At 37.5% G+C, this 18,900-nt stretch overlaps 1 protein-coding gene across 4 annotated transcripts in view; it reads right to left on the bottom strand.

The window, feature by feature from the left end:
• The window catches only part of rbms3 (RNA binding motif, single stranded interacting protein), a 306,045-nt gene that overhangs the window by 225,475 nt on the left and 61,670 nt on the right, over positions 1-18,900 (bottom strand). For 3 of the 4 annotated variants that reach the window (XM_042011495.1, XM_042011491.1, XM_042011493.1), the window contains one exon: positions 9,860-10,084. In XM_042011495.1, the coding sequence (XP_041867429.1) occupies positions 9,860-10,084 (225 nt within the window). Of the gene's footprint in view, positions 1-9,859; positions 10,085-10,236; positions 10,258-18,900 lie in introns of those variants that run through there. The other variant, XM_042011492.1, reaches the window with a different exon arrangement.

Below are 18,900 nucleotides of genomic sequence, written 5' to 3'. Positions count from 1 at the left end.
GACATTACACTATTTTTTTCCTTTACATTTCAGAAATAATATGACTGCTTAAGTCATCTGTTACAGGATCAATAAACACTGTTGACCCAACATCACTGAACGCCATCCATGCTCATGTCCTTACATTGCCTATGTTTGCTTTACATATGATGCAAGTATGTATCTTTTGATCATAAGGCTACCTCGCCAGGTTAACTTCTGAAAGACTGGTAAATCTTAGTTTTATCTGTACGAAGAATGCGGTTTGTGTGCTGCATTGGCTTTGAGAGATTTATTGTGCAGTTTTATAAAGCTTTTTTATTCTTGAGGGTTATAAATGGATTGCACCGATGAACCTAGACTGGACAATGACACCCTCACTTGGATGTAATGTTATGAACGGATTTTCAGAACCATGAAAAATGGCCCACAGCCCTGTTGTCTCTCAAAGAAATAATTCCCTGCGTTTCTTTTCTTTTTTTTTTCTTGTACAGAGTGTGCCAAGTTTTTGATTTGGTCACTCCTAATGTTCTACCTATCTCTTAAATTAACTTGTTTTTAAAAGCCTTTTTCACTTGTCTTGAGATCTCCTTTGACCGTAAGCTGTTGGTTGTTAAACAGCTTTTTGAGTCAAAAGCTTTTACATGTTTAACTGATTAAAAAATAGCAAAGGGGTAGCCAACAGCTGTCTGAAAAAGATATTTTGAGTAACTTATTCAAATACATTTGAGCTGTATGTTAAAACCTGTCTGCCTGTGCAGACATGCATTCTCTCTGGGTACTCTGGCTTTTCCCACCATCTCAATAGATCCTGGAAGTGAGTGGTTGTTTCTTTTGTTTGTCTGTGTTGGCCCCCGTGATGGACTGGTGACCAGTGAGGTGTGATAAGCCTCAGTCTTCTACAATCTGAATGAGGATATAGCAGATATAGGAAATGGGTGGACGGGTGAATCAGTCATATTCTAGGTTGAGCTATGTCTATATGAACATGGTTTTTCCCTCCTACATTCCCCCAAAAAATCATGTCCACATGACAGCATTTACAAAATAAATAAATAAATAAATAAATTGAAAATACATACAATTAAAATGCTGTTAGAAGCACGCTTAAGATCTAGGTCCCATCATCTTTAAATCCACATTGGTCTATCCGAGGGGTAAAAAAAAAAAAAAAAAAAAAAGCACCTGGCAAATCCGAACAATAAGTGCTGAGTTACATAGTAGTGTCCTCAATATTGTCTTGTGAAGCCTTTAGTCTTCAGTATGGTAAGTGATTACCTGTTTATTCATCTAAAAAGACCTGCTAACAAGATTGGTGCCATTACGATCCTGGCTTTGCCTGCAGGTGCCATGCAAACAAAGGACAACGAAGACAGCAACACACAATCTGACTCTGCAGGCTGAAAACACTGAATTTAAAAAGGTTAGTTTTCAGGGCCCCAAAACTGCATTAGCAGGTGAACAAAAGGTGCAAACACACTAAAAGACTCTGGTTATAAAAATACCCACACATGTGTAGACAGGGTCTAATTTTAAATTGTTTCAACATGATGCTACAGAGTAGTATATTTTACAATCAAGGATTTGGTAACAGTATTTATGGTTTATATAGTATGTAACCCTCAGTCTGATCATCATTTCTTCTATTATTTTGCCTACTATTGACTGAATGTTTGCATTCTCATTCTCTTCCTTTACATTTACATGGTGTACATTCTCAAATAAAAGAGCAATAATGCACAGAAAAGTTTTCATTAGGGAGAAAGATGCATGTTGTTATCCATGCTCAATAGAACAGAAGTGCTGTATAGGACGACATATGGAAACAATCCCCAGCAGTATTTGTTATCCTACAGATGAGGAGAGCTAGTTTTGTCCTCTGCAGCATGTGTGTAGGTGTGTGTGTGTCTCTATATGTTATGAAGAGAGATGAACTCTGCAGCAGTACATAGACGCAATGCGGGCTGGCCCTTGAGTTCAAAATTCATCCCTAGTATTTTCACATATATCATGTCACAACAACAGCAGAGGAACCAAAAGGCTTTGAGTTTTGTTTTGTTTTTAGTTCATTTGTTTTTCTGGAACAGATGTACACCTCAATCTGCATGAACTCACATTAACATAGCAACAACGAAGCAACATGGATGCAATTAGCTGAAGTAGACCACACTAGTAATTGCATTCCTCCAAGTTGTATGCAGTTAAATAGTTCAATACAGCCATTAAGCCTGAGCAAATGCAAGGCCATGATTCCTTAGCAGAGCCAACATCCAAGCTAATAAAACACTATTACAACTATGAATGATATTTGGACAGCATAGTGTAAAAATGATGATGAAGGAATAATGTAAACCTGGATTTTCAGGATTCTGCATATAATCTGCTGCAAAGACAAAGACCATAAGAAATGAAAGAGCTTAGGGGTCAAACAGAAAACAATGAAAGAGCACATGCTTTTTTTTTTTTTTAATGTCACAAAAACATCAGCATCCTCACAAGGATGGAGAGCTTACTAATATGTGTCTGAGAAGATTTGGGGTTTGGCAAAGCTTTGCTTCCTTTACTTCTTTAGTCACTCCGAGATTCGATGAATCCGTCCCATCGCTGCGATCAGATTTAATTTGTCTGTGCTTCTAAGGGAAACGGTTACACAAAAACATGTCTGATTACCTCTATAGCAATTCCAGTCAAAACAAGTGCCAGGTGTTCAGCAGGTACTGTTTGTAGATCAAAGACAGAGAAGCACACATTTAAAAATTTCAGTACAAAGAAATTAATTGATGGAAAAATAAAAACTCATTTGCACTGATAATTTCCTCCAAAGAATGTTAGATGTTTATGATATAATAATTGTTAGATGAGAATGAGTCCAACTGAAAACTACATTTTGAACCTTTCTAACCACATCAGTTAACTAACTTAACAGGAATAAATGATAAAAACATTGAGAAAGGAACAACGTTTTTTCAGATAAATTCTGAATACTTAATATGTGGTTGTGTGACCTTGTGTATGCACTGCAAAAAAAACAAACTCAATAAAAGTATCCTTTTTGTGAGAAAAATAATATTGGCCAGTGAAAATGAATTGCAATAAAATGACCAGAATAGAGAAAATTAAATATATGTAAAAATACTCTGTATGTATTCAGAACATATACTGAAACCATTTTTAAGCAAGAAGTTGCATAATAATAATAATAATAATAATACAAGAAAACCACTCTTCAAGCAGAGTGAAAACTAACTTAACTCATAGTGTCTGCACCTCTCTGACAATCTACACTAATTCTACCATTATCGGTATCACCGATTAATAGGCTCTGTCACAGCTATTAAAGTTTTGCACTTCAACAAAATGTTTCCTTTTCTTCACCAGGTGTGCTTGTGATCAATTCCAATAGACCAAAAAATCTATAACATGGTGCTTACTTAAGGCTATGGGAGTCTTTGCAGCACATGTGGCTTTAAGTAAGGAATCCAATAACACCACGTGCAATCAGAAGCTTGTCAGGTTTTATTACACTAAAGCAGCTGAGGGCTGTTCTGCTCACTATGGATGCTACCAACCCCGTTAAGCTGTTTGGTGAATACACATGTGATGCTAGTTTAGGAAGAACATGAGTATCTTCTTCCTATATCTTCTTTTCTTTTTTTCTTGTCATGATTACCTCTCCCTCTTTTGTTTTTTACCATTATGGTTTCTGTAGCCTGTAGCTGTTTTTTTTTTTTTTTTGTTTGTTTTTTCCCTATATCAGGTCTACTAGCATGAACGTCGATTTTACACTCTCAAAAATAACATTTTAAATATCACAAAACATCTTTTCATTTTTTCTAAAGTCTTGAAGACAAAATGCTTAAATACTAATCCAGTTTGGGTGCACATGGAGACAGCAGAGCTCCAACTAAATGATAACATGGACTGCTAACTGAAGTCACTCAGGAGGACTTGATGCTCACAGTTTCTTTTCTCTCTGTACACTTCAGATGTTAAGTACGACACAGAGTCCTGTCATCTGCAATTGTGGGCTGTGTCCAGATACTCCTTTACACTGAAAAGGACCTAATTTCTGTCTACATCAACAGCTACACAACGACTTTTTAAACAAATTATAATTAAAATTAATTAAATTCTAATCAAAACTACGTTGAAAGAATTAAAAAGTGATAATAAATTTGGCTTAAACACATTGTTTCTTTAACACCATTGTCACGTCAATGGATCCTGTTTTCTTTGTTGGCTTGGTCACATATCAACCAAACAACACAACGTTTCAATGACAACTTCTTGCTCATTACAGTAGAAAGACAAAACTATTTTGTTAGGGTTAGAAAAAAGAACATGGTTTGCACTTAATTGCCAAATTATTTAACTATGCCACTGTCACCACCTACTCATCACTTTACTCTTCACACACAAGCAAAATTCCCCATAACTAATCTAACAGTCAGGATGTGAAGCTCTGTTTACTGGGTGAAAGTCATCTGGTTATAAACACTACCATCTCTGCACCGTGCTTCCACGCAGCCTTTGTTGCTCTCTTTATCTGCAAGGGAAAAGTAACTTTAAAGCAAACTGATATGGATGAAGGCCAACACAAAACAACAAGGAGAAAAAAAGAAACAGCTCTCAATTTTATGACTTCTTATTTAAATATTTTTGCACTGTGGATCAATGTTTTGTTTTTTTTAGACTGGGATGAATACTTCCTAAAAGATGAGTGAAAATATTCCAGGCAGGAAATGTTTTCATAAATATTAATTTGGCCAGCAAACTATGGAGAGTATAAAAGTATTTAGTAAGAATTAGAACTGGATAGTCACAGGGAAAAAAAACAATCCCTTTGACTCGCCTTCTCATCACATCTCCTGACTTCTACATGACTTTCTCTACTGCTGTTTTGTCATTCCTTTCTCCCCCCTGAGGGATCTTCATCCCACCATATTTAAAGTGGAAATGTATCTGCTTCCATTGTAATTACAAACCCACTGGAGGCAAAGCTTCTTGATCTCTGCTGGATTCTTACTTGTTTTTCTTTCTTCATGTATTTACTCACCTCTCTGAGCTGAGAGGACAGGCACATGCTGAGCTATCAGTTCTGGTTTTCTTCTCTTTCTGTAGGACATTCCTTGCATATACGATGCCTGAAAATTACAGTAGAATTTAGGGAGGCAATAAAAACTATGTAATAAAAGAGGAGGGAGTTTGAGAGAAGGATTGGTAAAAATGAGAGGAAGTCTGCTCCAGTTTGTTTGTTAACTGAGGGGTTTCTGTTCCATTTACAGCACAATATGAGTTTCAGATGACATAGCAAAGATTACATTTAAAACACACAATGCAGGCCCAAAAATTGGAACCATGCCTCTGTTAGGCGAAAGATTTAATAGTGGGGTAGAAATTGCTTTCTGCTGGGACAAAAAGAAAACTGCCTAAAAGAAAACAACCAGCACTGCAGTCCCATGAAAGCATGGCACACAAAGCTGGCATACTCTGCAAGGTAGGGGGTCAAGATGAGGGCATGAGTCTTATGACCCCATGCTGATCTGTAACCTGCATCCCACAAAAACACTCGGGGCAAAAAAAGGAGACTGTGTTTTGTGAATTTGTCCATTGTCTCCAGAGCTAATAGTACTGGAATCCTTTCAAGGATTTATACTACCTTATTTTTTATTATGTTATATAATCAGTTTTGATTTTATCCAACATGTATTTAAGTTTACTTAAAAGAAAACTTTAATGATGCACTAGAAAGAAAACCTAACCCAACTAAAAACACAAAACCCTTTTCTAGAAGTCTACTGCATGCAAGTTTTAAAATGCAAAAACATAAATCTGCCATTTATTGATTTGTTTAAAACAAAATCTGTTTAACAGACACAAGTACAAAGGAAATCATTTTTAGCTTTGTTGTATTTGGAAAACTTAAACTAATTTACATGCCAGCAGCACACACTGGGAAAAGTAATTGTTGCTATTCCTCAGTCTGGGAGGGTTTTAAGACCATTTCCTAAGTATTTGGAATCCATCATTCAGTGAGAGATTATTCACAGGTGGAAAACATTGTAGACAGTTGCTAATCTTCCCAGGCAAGAACATTCAAGGAAGTTCACTCAAAGTTCAGATCACGCAATGCTCAGAGAAACTGCAAAGCAGCTACATCTCAGGTCTCAGTTAGAATGTTAAATGTTAAGGCTCATGGGAGTCAAATTAGAGAAAGATTGAACAAGTATGGCTCGATTGGAAGGCTTCCCAATAGAAAGCCTCTTCTTATAAAAAAGACCATAGCAGGGTGGCTTAGGTTTGCAAAGTTACATCTGAACAGTAAATGTCTGGAACAATGTCCTTTGGACAGACAAAGAGATGTCTGCCAAAATGCACAGCACCATGTTTGAAGAAGACTAAACACAGCATATCAGCACAAACGCCTCATATCAGCTGTTAAGCCTGGTGGTAGAAGGGTGAATATTCGGACTTGCTTTGCAACCTGCCTGGATACCTGCTATCACTGAGTACACCATGAACTCTTGCACCAGAATATTTCAGTCAAATGTGAGTCCATCTGAAATAGGACAATGATCCCAAGAAAACTACCAAATCAAGAACAGAATGGCTGAAAAAGAAAAAAAAGATGATGAAGTGGTCCAGTTAAAGTCTAGTTCTTAACCTGATTAAAATGCTACGCAGGACCTTAAGAGAGCTGTAACAAGAGACAATCCGGCAAAACCTAAAGCAGTGAAACATCATTGCAAAGAAAATGGGCCTTAATTCCTCTAAAATGATGTGAGACAGAGTATTGGATAAAAATAAATAAATAAAAAAAAAAAGATTAATCCATGTTATTACAATAAAAAAAAATGTTCTACAAACTGTGGAATATTTGTTTTTACACACGGCTTCTGCATTTTGGTTTAGTTTCAATCAAATAAGAGACATAGAGTATGATCATTTTGAGTATGAATGGTTTTTTCTATTATTTTAGGACATGGTAAGGACCAGATGATTTTTCTATTTATGTTCTGACGTGTAAAACCTCAGAATCACACAGCTGTATAATACAATATAAAATTAACATAGTCTTACAGGCCTGGTTGAATCCTCATTGTGTTACACCACTGTCAATCTCAATTATGATTAAATATATATTAATAACAGTTAAATTGGCAAGCTTCTTTTTGTGAAAACAAGAGCTACCCAGAGATTAAGTCATTATTATCTACCCACACTACCCCAGTAGGCAGATAGTTCAACAATTCAAGAATTTTTTTGAGTAGAAAATTGAAACCTCATAGGATATTTTATCATCTAAGGTTCATAATATCATTAAGCTTTTAGAAAAATTCTCCATGCACATGGGACAGGACTGAAAAGTGATAGCATATGGCTGTGAAAAGAGTGATGCAGTTACCTGAACGTTTTGGGCCATTTGTTTGGAAAGACAGTACAAAAATTATCTAGCACAACACCTAGATTTCAGTAAGTTAAACTTGGCATTGCATAAAGAAAAGCTAATAAACAATATCCAGAAACACCACTGATTCAGTATCTGGGCACAAGCTCTTCAAAGAAGGGCTAGGCTGAATCATCGATGATGCTTTTTCCTGACTGTAGAGGAGAGAAATTATGAGCTTTTTTTTTTTTAATAAAAATACATTCCATTCAGCATGTAGGATGGTATTAGGGGTGATTTTCTGTTTGTGGAACAAAATCTCTACATGATGTGTACATGTTTTGGAGCAACAAAAGCTCTCATCCAGATGCGTTTTTCAGGAAAGGTTTTCCTTTCTTTAGCAAGACAATGCCAAACCACATTCTGCATGCTGTAGAACAGCATGGCTCCATAGCAAATGAGTCTGAGAACATTTTAGACATTATGAAACAAAAACAAAACACACACACACAAAAAAAAAAAATCCCACAAATGAGGCCCTGAACCGTTCAGATGTTAAAACAGTAGATCACACATGAATGAGGAAAAAAAACCAACACAGTGATTCAACACAAAGTGGAACCAAAGTGGCACAAAGAAAAAAAAAAAAACAAAAGAAACAAAACAGCCTGAAAAGAATTGAGACACTTGTGGCTTGAGTATGTAGATGAAAATGACTTAGGTCCCTCTAGGGAAAAAAAGAGAGGGTTGTAACATTCCCAAAAACTTCGAACATATGAAGCAGAAAGCCAACACAGCTGCAACCATACATGTCTGTTTTGTGGAATGCCCTCTGTTTTCTGCTTCCTGTTTATGTACAACATGGATCAAAGGCAACAAAGCTCCTCTTTGTCTCTGTCTTTCTCTGCCTTTTAACAGTGGTTATGTTAGCGATGGTAAAAAAACAGTGTGAAGCAAGCGGAAATAGTGATAACGACTGGAATGCTGTGATGATGCACACCCAAAAGCTCAGTCACTTGAAGAAAATTTAGTTCCAGCTTACTAGAAAGAATGAACAAATATGTCTTGCGGGACCACAGAAATCACTAAAAAAGAATGCTCTGTGCAACTAGAAGCCAATGTACTGTGATGATAATCATATCTAAATCCAGTCTGATTTCTTCACTCCATGCATGCTGGTGTTTCAGGGAAGTCTCAACATGTTGGCAGATAGACAGATGGGAATTTAAGAGGTGCATATGTGAGACGAGAGTGCTGAAATGGAAAATAACAGAAACAGAAAGAACGATTTGAAGTGAAGCCTTGTAAAACATTTATTACGGGAATAAATACAGAAAATAAATAGCGTTACCACCACGTGTTTGTGTCTGTTCCAAAACGTTCAAGCTGCAGTTTGAATATTTCTATTTTGCTCATCAGTGGGAAATATCCCATGTCGAATACAAGGGTCAACGGATGTGCTTGCTATATTGATTATGACACCTTTCAAGCCAAATTTTCTATGGTAGAACTTTAGATATATTAATTAATCTGCAATTACTTTTTAAAGCTTTCTTGATATTTTAGTGAGTGTGAATGTTGCTGCAAACAAGCTATGACTTCTTAAACAGGCATGCCTTAGAGACATCTTGAACACATTAGCAGTGACAGTTTCAAGGTAGGCATTTAAGTTTAGTGTCTCGTATTCAATATTGACCAAATGTGAAATATACTAACAATTTCCACTTCAGTTTCTGAGTCATGGAGCTGAATAATAACCAGAAAATCATCAATTCATCTTTTGTGGCTGATGTAATGAAATTACCTCCAGGCGTTCCTCATGCTTCACATTTACAAGGATGGGATTAACATGAGGTAACAGGCATTTCTGTCAGGTTTTCTTAAAATCCCTAATAATGTTTCTGAGGAATCACAGTTTTGATAATAATTAAAGACAGGAGCCTGAAAATATACTCCCTGCAAAATATTGGTTTCCAGTTCTCTGACTGTGACAGCAACATGACTATAATAGAATCCTTCATATCTGACTGGTGTCTTAGTTCCAGTCACATCCCAAACGTTACATCTGAAAACCAGACAGCACAAATGAAGTCAAATCAGATGGATTACCGAACAGCAATTAATTCCAGAGATACTGAGGAGGGAAGCCATCCTGAGGTATCTCTACAGTACCTTAATTAAACTCTCATCGCACTGTTGATGCAGGAGATGGATGAAAAAAAAAAACAAATTAAGTTGCAAAGAAGACAAGGGGAATTGGAAGGTTAAAGGGGGAGACAGAGTGGGAAGAAGCAATCACATGGACTTGAGAGGAAAGATGAAAGAGAAAGGATAGAGAAGGAAGGTGTGGGAGGAGTAGGGAAGGGAGGGAGAAAGCAAATATTCAGTGTGGATAAGAGCTTCACTGTAACAGCCACTAATGGACAGCAGAAAGAGAGAGACAACAGGAAGAGCACAGAAGCATTCAATGAACAAGCTTAAAGCATTACTCACAGCTGTATGGGCCGTGGAGAAGGTGTAGCTAGTGTGTGTGGATGGAGGGTGGTGATGTGGGTGTTGTTGGTGGTGACATGTATAATGCTGCAGACTTGCACGAGTGAAGGAGGGGCTGCCCCAGGTGCCTTGACCGCCGCTGCTTCCTGTGGTCCAGTTGGAATTGAGGCTTGGAGTCATAGCTGCTGTCTTACTGCTGTGGTAACCTCTCACTGCTGCACTGGGCTGGAAGGAAGGAAATTGAAAGAAGAAAGAAGAGAGTAACATTGAGTGAGTGCAGTGATGAATATTGCCATCAAAAGCATCACTATGATAACTGCAAGCTCGCCCAGCTCTGCAGTAGGCAAGCACTGACAACTAACTGCCCGCTCACTGACCTGCATCAAAAGAGAAAGCAGGATGTTGTGTTGATTTGAAAGCTCCATGCCAGACCAAAAAGATTGTTCTCACACTTTTTCTTTTCAAGCTAACTCCCATTTCTCCCTCCCTTTTTCTCTCACAACACCAGATGTTCTGAAACCCCCTTCTGTCACGGTTGAGATGTGTTCTTGCTGGAAAAGCGCTGATTGGTTTGATAAGATGCTTGGATTACAGGCTGGCAACAGGCTTCCCAGTGTGCCATTATGTATTGGGTATCAACAGGGTCCAGGAAACACGGGGCTGAAGCTGCTGACAGCCTGGCTTATATTGCTCTAAGATGGGTTACCTTGGCTGTCATGGCCACTGGAGCACAGAAAAACTATACGCAGGGCACACATGCCGATTTTAAAAAGGCTTGGGTACAAACTGTTGTGTTTGCAAACTCTGGAAAGCAAGGTCAATTTGATTTCATTTTATTTTTTACTCTTAATGGGCGTTACAAGTCTTAGCAGGAAGTGTTATTGCACAAAGTCAATTAAAAGAGTATCTACAAGGCCTCTATTTGCAATTTCCTTTCAAAGAAACCACATGGGTTTAAGTATTTATGATATTTTTGTGGGGTTGATTCTTTTCTGGAATCAGTTAAATAAACTATGTAAGAAAAAAATGTGTAGTTCTCTCTAAATGAATTACTAAAAAGTAATGTTTTCCTTGCTTGTTGCATTTGCTAAAAACAAAGACTAAAAAAAACCCATAAAACTGGTATGTGAAACTGATTCGTGAAGGATACAGTGACGTCTAGAGGCTCAAACTGTACATAGCAGCCAAGTGAATTCCTCTCTATTTTTGGAAAATGGAGAGGAAAATAGTATTTCTACAACACTTGCTTGCTGCAAATTTATAAAAATCTACAGCAACACAAACAAACAAACACAAATCTTAAATAAAAAACTAGTGTTATTGACATATAACCAGTAGATAATGCAAGCAATAATCAAGCTTGCAAATATGCGTGTTTTTCTGTTGTATTTGGACTGTTGGTTGTCAATGGGGTCTCAAAACAGCATAGTGCCATTATTAGTAAACCATGAATATTAAAAAGTGTCAGTCTCAAGTTGAAATATACTGTATTTTTAACCAAACCATATGTATAGTCACATCAAAAGCTAACTTATTTATAGCCGAATAATATACTCTAATAATTTAGGAGTTAGAATGAAAAAAAAAAAAAAAAGAAAACTTTTTCATTCATGTTGGAAACTTGTCCAGCTTGTGTGGATGATAGAGTAATACTGTCCAGCATCCTCCCTCCTCCTTATAAACAACAAAATAGAAATATGTGTTCATTATCATGTCCTATAAAATTGAAAAAGAACTTCATCATGATGCAGCAACACGTGCCATTTGAAGGGTGGACAGTGAACATTTACATCATTATGCAAGCTAGTTATGATACATACAAGCTAATAGTTATGATATAAATTTTGAACCATTAGTCAAACCTTATGTTGAGCACTGCCGACCAATGTAGCAGTTATGCTTTCAGCCATGAGATTGAGTCAATAAAAACATGATGTAAACATTTTAACTGTTCTTTGACAGACAAAACAAACAGGACAATTTAGGGATGAAAAAATCAATTGCACTGTAACATAACAACTATATTTAATAAAAGTATTTAATTAATAATATGATTTACTTTAAATGTGTTTCATTAGATCATTAGGTTTCCATCCATCAGTGAAATCATATAACATAAAGTGCAATCTTGCAACAATTTGTCATGATTTAAATTGCATGTGCGAATTGTGCGCAGAGTGAAAACAAACCACTTTGAATAAAGTGCAGCTGTACATCACTAGTGAGTATTAACAGTCCCTCTTAGCCTCTGTTGGGTTTTCACTGAGGTCAGAGGCCATCCCACACAGGGTTTTGCAGAGGAGGGTGACTGCAGCAATATAGACTCACAGCTGTGCTTAGAAAGCTTGCCAGGCCCATATTCCTCATCACTTAAAAACCAGAGGGGGAAGCCATAAGCTCAGGTTCAGTCTAATACATACAATATATTATGACAGGTTTAGGTTTCATGTTGATATAAAAAAAAGGAGGAGTCTGTTTCCCCTAAAGTAGGATAAACATATTTATACAGTACAGCACTGACTCTACAGTGAAAAAATAGGCCCACTGGTTTAAGAAATTATTTAGTTGTGAAGGGAGGTTATAATGGTCAGATGGTATGACAGTGTGAGACCGATTTTGAATCACCATATCAAAAAATTGTTTAGCTTAAAGACAAAAAACAACTGAGTTTACATTTTTCGCCCTTTACACAAACACACCGAGATGTTCTTTCCTCTCAGGGCTTAGAGAAAAGCCTCAATCACAGGGTCAGAATTTGAAAACTGTGTGGGAAGGAACAACATATCATCATTTAAAGCTGTATCTCACTGATGCAAGTTATTGAGAGCTATAGAGGCATTTGCACACCATTATACTGCCACTGTAAAAGCCAGAGGGGAAGGAAAGCCTCAACTATGGTACATTAAGCTGCATGGCCACAGACGCTACTTTAACGCGAGTATTCACCAGTTCATAGAGTTTAAGTGCTGCCCCAAGTCATGCAACAACCTCCAGTGGACTTATAAATGAGGATCATTGAGCCAAAGAAGAGGCATTTCAAGCTAATACATATATGCAGAGGTGTTTCGTTGAAGGCTCTATCCCAAGGGAGCACTAAACTTTAAATATGTTTCACACGCCCAAGTCATATGGAATGAGAGTCATTGATGAAAATGTTTTTAGGTTTCATGGGTGATATTCACCTTTTATATCACAGGGAAGGACTGTGTTTTAACATGAGACTGAGATCCGCAGGTCTCAACGTTCCTTTTCCAGAATGCATGATTGGTCCCAAGGCTGAGATTCATGTCACAGTCTTTCAGCAGCTCGTCAGGAAACTAAAGTCTGCCCATATTTCTTTATTTTATATAAGGATCTGGTTGCATTTGCTTTTCTTGCTAAAGGGGAGATGTTTTACATACTTGGCAAACAGATGTGTGTGTATATTCTGGTTTGTGTTTATGCATGTACTTTTGTAAGTGTGTCCTTTTTCAACCTATTTGTCATCCTGACACTCATCAACCTCTAGACTGATAATGAGAGCTAACTGCAGTGAGGATAGTCTAAAGGTTGTAAATAAACCATTTTGCAACACTGTCAAGAGTGAACACAGCTAAAATAACAATCTATGGCCAATGTTGGTTTATTTCCTCCATTTAAAATAACTCATGTGTACTTTGAAATGAATACATATCGTGCACGCTCTAACAGAATGACTTTCAGCAAGTTGCCACTGTGTGCACATAACACTTAAATAAACATGAAAGATGTTTACCATGAAAGGAAATCTCATGATTTTTAACAGATTTAAGTCTTCCAGTCAAAAGGATCAAATAGGTTATTCATACCCTTAAAATACAACCTTAACAGTATGGGAAACAGTAGGGAGAGTTTCATTATGTGTATTCATATGTGTTATATCCTGTGGATTGAGGCATATTCCCCCCAGATTAATTTATCTGGATCTCACTGCCTTGATTCCTTTACCGCCTGTAACCTTGGTAACCAATGGGAATGTGTTGGAGAGAGCATTAATTTCACCGTTTTCATCATTTTGATGGGATTACAATTTTCACAACATGCATTCTGCATGGGATCCATGTGCATCTAAACCCAAGACAGACTATGACAAACAAAAGGTAAATCTCTTTTAAAAGAACAAGGTAAAGAAGGTCTCATGATCTCAGAGGGACCTGAAACACCGTGTAAATGTAGGTGAGAATGTACAGTAAGGTAAAACACTAAATTTGTCGAAGGATTAATTTGCCAAAATGATTTCACACTAATCTGTCCAAGTTTCTCCAGCTGTGAAATTTATTATGCATTAGGAGAGCATAGGCTGGTAAGTTTAGGATATTTATCTATGTTTTGAACTGTTTATGTTTTATAGATAGCAGGTGTGCGACATGACTCATTTGGGAGCTTTCACACTGGAGTAAACATCATCAAGTGTGTACTTCAAACAGCCATAAGTCCTCTTTGGGCTTGGATATACTTGCTGTGTACGCAAATTCACATCAACGTTGTGCACCGCCTGTTTACATACTTGCTGCAGCATGATAGCAGACCAATGCAGCCAAAACACTCGATAGTGGAGGACACTGCTAGGGGCAGTACACACTCTAAAATAGTGAAAAGGCCAGTCTGCCAGTCACATTGTATTTCCAGGGCATTTCTTGGCAAGTGTCTGCATAAACCCCCAGTACGCTTCCAATCTGTTGCCAATTGTTCAGGCACAAGTGTTTGTCACTGTGCAACAGGGAAGAAAAAATCATCAAGATACCGGTAGTTGCAGACAAGGTCTGAGGGGCGGTCTTCAAAACTATCCGCCATTATGCTAACATTGTGTTTACGCTCTTGTTGGCATAAGCGCCTCTAGCTTTTAAATCAGTATTGCAAATTGCACATGCAACATGCTACCTGCATCAACGAGAGTGACCTACGTGCAACATGAACGCTACAAAAGCCTGGCAGACATCATATATACATGGACGCATTACTAACAGCAAGTATATTCCAGCCCATAAGGACCAAGGAAAGGTGGCTGAAATTGTGTCCGAGTCCACACCTTCGGTTACATAGTTACAGTTAGAAAAAATGAAGATCAGGACCAAAATACAATCTTTTTACAAACCCACTCTCACTTTGATGAATGGAATTATGACACTTCACCTGCAGGTGCTTTCACACATATTCTCCAAAAGTTTTATTAGGCTGTTATCGCCTACATGAACAAACACCCATGTGGTTGCTTTTAAGGAGAACAGTCTCTACAAATGATTTTACATTTTCAAATAGAAACCCTGATGGCTATTAAAATAATAATAATAATAATAATAATAAAAAAAACATGCTTACTTATGATTACTTGCATTATTATTTCTTTTGATCAGGCTGTTTTTAAATAGTAGTTTTGTAACTTCTGTAGGCAATATTCTTCGCCGCAAATGTAAAAGCAATTATTTGAATCCTTATCTAAGGGTATGAATAAAAAAAAATCTATTTGGCTTAAGGGACAAGAAAAATGCAACCACTTCCACAAGCCAGAACATTATCAGCACCATTTATTACTGAAAATGTAAGTCAAGGTGGAACAATGCTTCACGCAGAGCAATGAAAAAGTAAGTGAACGTTGTGACTCCATTTATACGCTAAAAAGAACCAGAGCATGACAACTCTCCTGAGTCCATTTGTCTCTAGTTAAGTGATTTCCTCCCCACTCATCTCTTCTTCTGGTGACACATGCATGGTTAAGGGTGTCAAGGGATAGACCTTTGTAAATTGCAGAACTCCTTTGTATCCTTCTTGCCTTTATGTACTGTGCTATAACGGATCTTGCCATGGGTAAATCTCTCTGCACTTCAGTTACCCAGAGGTGGGAAGCTTTTATCCAATTAATGCAGATTTATCATTGAATTAAAAACAAAATGAAGAGGAGCTGCAGATCAAGATTATAATTAAATAAATCTAACCAGGTTTTGGTGATAATGGCAGTTACAAGTCCATGGAGGAAGCCAATTTTATGATTCTCGAACTACATATAAGAAAGACACCGCTCCCTCATTCAGTCATTTCTCTAGAGCCAATTCTATTTGAACACTGTGAGACCTCATAACTGTGATGAAACTTCCCCTCTAAGGAATAATATGGCCAGACTGAACATTTCTTTGCTTCTCAGGAAATATTTGCACCATAAAATCTATATCACAATGGAGCAAAAACAACTCCCGAATGGTGTTACAGAAGGCAACTGTGGTCTATTGCCAAGACATCAGATGGTATGATAGTGCAAAAAGTTGCACATACATACTTGAGATATTGACTTTCTTACAGGATAAGACACCCTCAGGCTGACTTTTGACTTTAGTTATACATTTGTTTTTATTTCCTGACAACTTATCTAATTTTATCTTGCTATGTAAGCTTCATCCCAGTGTGTAACACTACATAACAACAAATCATCTTGTGTCATTGCTTTTTCTCCTTCTTCTGAGCACTAAATAACACAGTACCGTGATTATCCGATCATCCAGGAGGCATTGTGCCCCACGGCTATATGGCATGGCAGTAATGATGATTTCCCACAACACAGATCCAAATCAAAATATCCTGGTTTCCTGTTGGCCTAACTGTGCTTTATCTTGGCTTTGTGCATGTTTTGACTGGAGTTCTGCCAAAAAAGGCTCATCTTCCTTGTGTAGTGTCCATATTTCCATTTTACACTAAGCTAAGGCAGAATAACAAATGACCCCTAGCATGAAATTGAGGTCCCTTGTATTTGACAACAAACATCTACAAGTACCTAATCATTTTTGGAATGAATAGTAAAATGTAAGTTTTTGGTATGAGAGGCTCTGGGACAATGAAAGTCACCACAGATGTTGGGGGATATTGTTTTCACATCTGCTTGCTCCGTTTGGCTGCCTATGAAAGAGATACAGCTCTCCTTTTGCATGTCTGATGACTAACTTCCTGGAATCTGTGTTGCGTGAAATGGCCTCTTCTGTATCAGTTGATCCCCTTAGCTGGTCCTCATCCTTTCTTACAAGTCAGCTTCCCGCTGCCAAACATGTAGGCTTTCACTGTCACTCCCAGCAAAACACAGCCGGCTCTGTGGGTCACCAAGCACCTAGCTTTTGTTTCTCCAGTATTTGAGAACCGAAACCAAGCAGGACCCGAGGCAATGCAGTGGCAGAGCATGTGTGGATTTTGGCATGTGGGTTGCTGGGCTGGTTACATGGTGTTCTGGGGGGTGAAACGGGGGAGCAAAGAGGGTCAAATATCTGTCATTCTGTCTCCACTTCTTTCTCTCAAAACGCCCTGCCTTTATCAATAGCTCTTTTACTGGAACTATAAGACACTTCTGTGTTATAAGATGACAGACTCTGAGGAAAAAAAGAGTAGGTGGTAACCATGGCAACTGGGTTAAAGGGTGACACTGTTAGAAAAAAACTGCCCTTGGGGTTCACAATTTAGTCAAATTGTGATTTATATAGTTAAGATGTATACATCGACCACATAGTGTGAAAACCCAAATGAGAGGAGTTCCTTTAAAAAATTGTTATAATTCCTTATACAGCATAAAGACTCAGGTCTAGAATTTAAAAAGCACTCATGTTCTTCCACTATTATTTTAAAATATTAGATGGAACAATACACTGTTTATATATCTCCCAGCTCAAAGCAGAGTGTTTACTTCAAGAAACTTGTTTTCATACCAAACACACACTATTGAGGTGCTGAAAGAGGAGAATGTAAAGTGATAGTGCAGATGATGGGGGCACACAAAGAAACCCCAAAAAAGGGGACAGAAGCAAAGATATTTATTTACCAAATGTGTCTTTGACCTCTGAGAATCTTTGATAAACAATAACATGGCCCTACAAAACACAAAGCTTTAAGTAAACCTCCCATTATTTTGTCTGTTTTCCATCTCTGCAAATATTTTCCTTGGCCTGGCACATGTTTATGCTCTGATTAACTTTGAGCAGACTGCTGCTGTGAGGAGGATGTAGAGCCCTAAATTTGCATCTTGACATCCTATGGGAAGTAAATGGAAAGACACAGGGGGTGATCAAGCTAACAGACATTATTGTTAGCCTGTATTAAAGTGTCTTGATTTTGATAAAAAAAAAATAATATATATATATATATATAATACTTACAACAGGAAAATAGAGCCCTAAAATATGTAGTGTTCCTTTCCAAACTACTTCCCATGGGTTCCCACTATGCCTGCGCTAACAAAAAGAAATAGCATTCATCCCTTCACTACAGAAGAAAGACAAACATTTATACAGGAGTACTACAGGGAGACTTGAAGGCCTAATCCTGCAGAGCTGGTCCAATGATGGATTTAGACAGTGTTGACTATTAACTGACGCAGCTGACAGCCTGTTAAGTTATTGTTTGTTTTTCTTTAATCGGTTTTTGTACAATTGTAAACTACAGCAGAGTAGCAATTTAACTGTATGTACTCATTGGTTTTTATAGGTTACAGTCACAAAGCCTCACTAAGGAAACCAAACCAAGTCAGGTTTAAATAATTTCTGGGTCTTACAGAGCCATTAGTGACAGGCATCAATGATAAATACTGTGTTTAACGATATAGAATTTGTTGGGAAATGTTGCAGTTTTGTTTTAAGACTGATTAATTAGGATCTTTTGAAACAGACAACTTACTTGTACATTAGGTTAAGGGAGATTGTCTAGAATTCAGAAAGAAACTTAATTAAGTTTAAATCTGTGTAATTCTGCAGATTTCCCATGTACAACTTTTGGCAAAGGAAACTGTATAAGGATTCAAGCCAGCTGCATACATATAGCTGTCAGACAAAATAATAAAAAACATCTTCCTAATAATGTGCTGTTTCATCTTGTGCCACTAAGGCAGCTCTGACCTGATAGGTCATGGACACAAGACCTATACAGGTGTATTTTGTGTATGGTGGTGGGTCCCCCTATGGTCCTGCAGGTTGTGTAGTGGGGGTCTTCCTGCACCAGGCCTGGTTTAGAGGATGGGTCATGATCATTAGGTGCTTTTAAGTGCATTAACTTTAATT

The sequence above is a fragment of the Melanotaenia boesemani genome, chromosome 17 (assembly GCF_017639745.1).
Source record: "Melanotaenia boesemani isolate fMelBoe1 chromosome 17, fMelBoe1.pri, whole genome shotgun sequence".
Classification (NCBI taxonomy): Eukaryota; Metazoa; Chordata; class Actinopteri; order Atheriniformes; family Melanotaeniidae; genus Melanotaenia; species Melanotaenia boesemani.
Note: the sequence above shows the minus strand (reverse complement) of the source record. Positions and strands in the feature narration are given on the sequence as shown.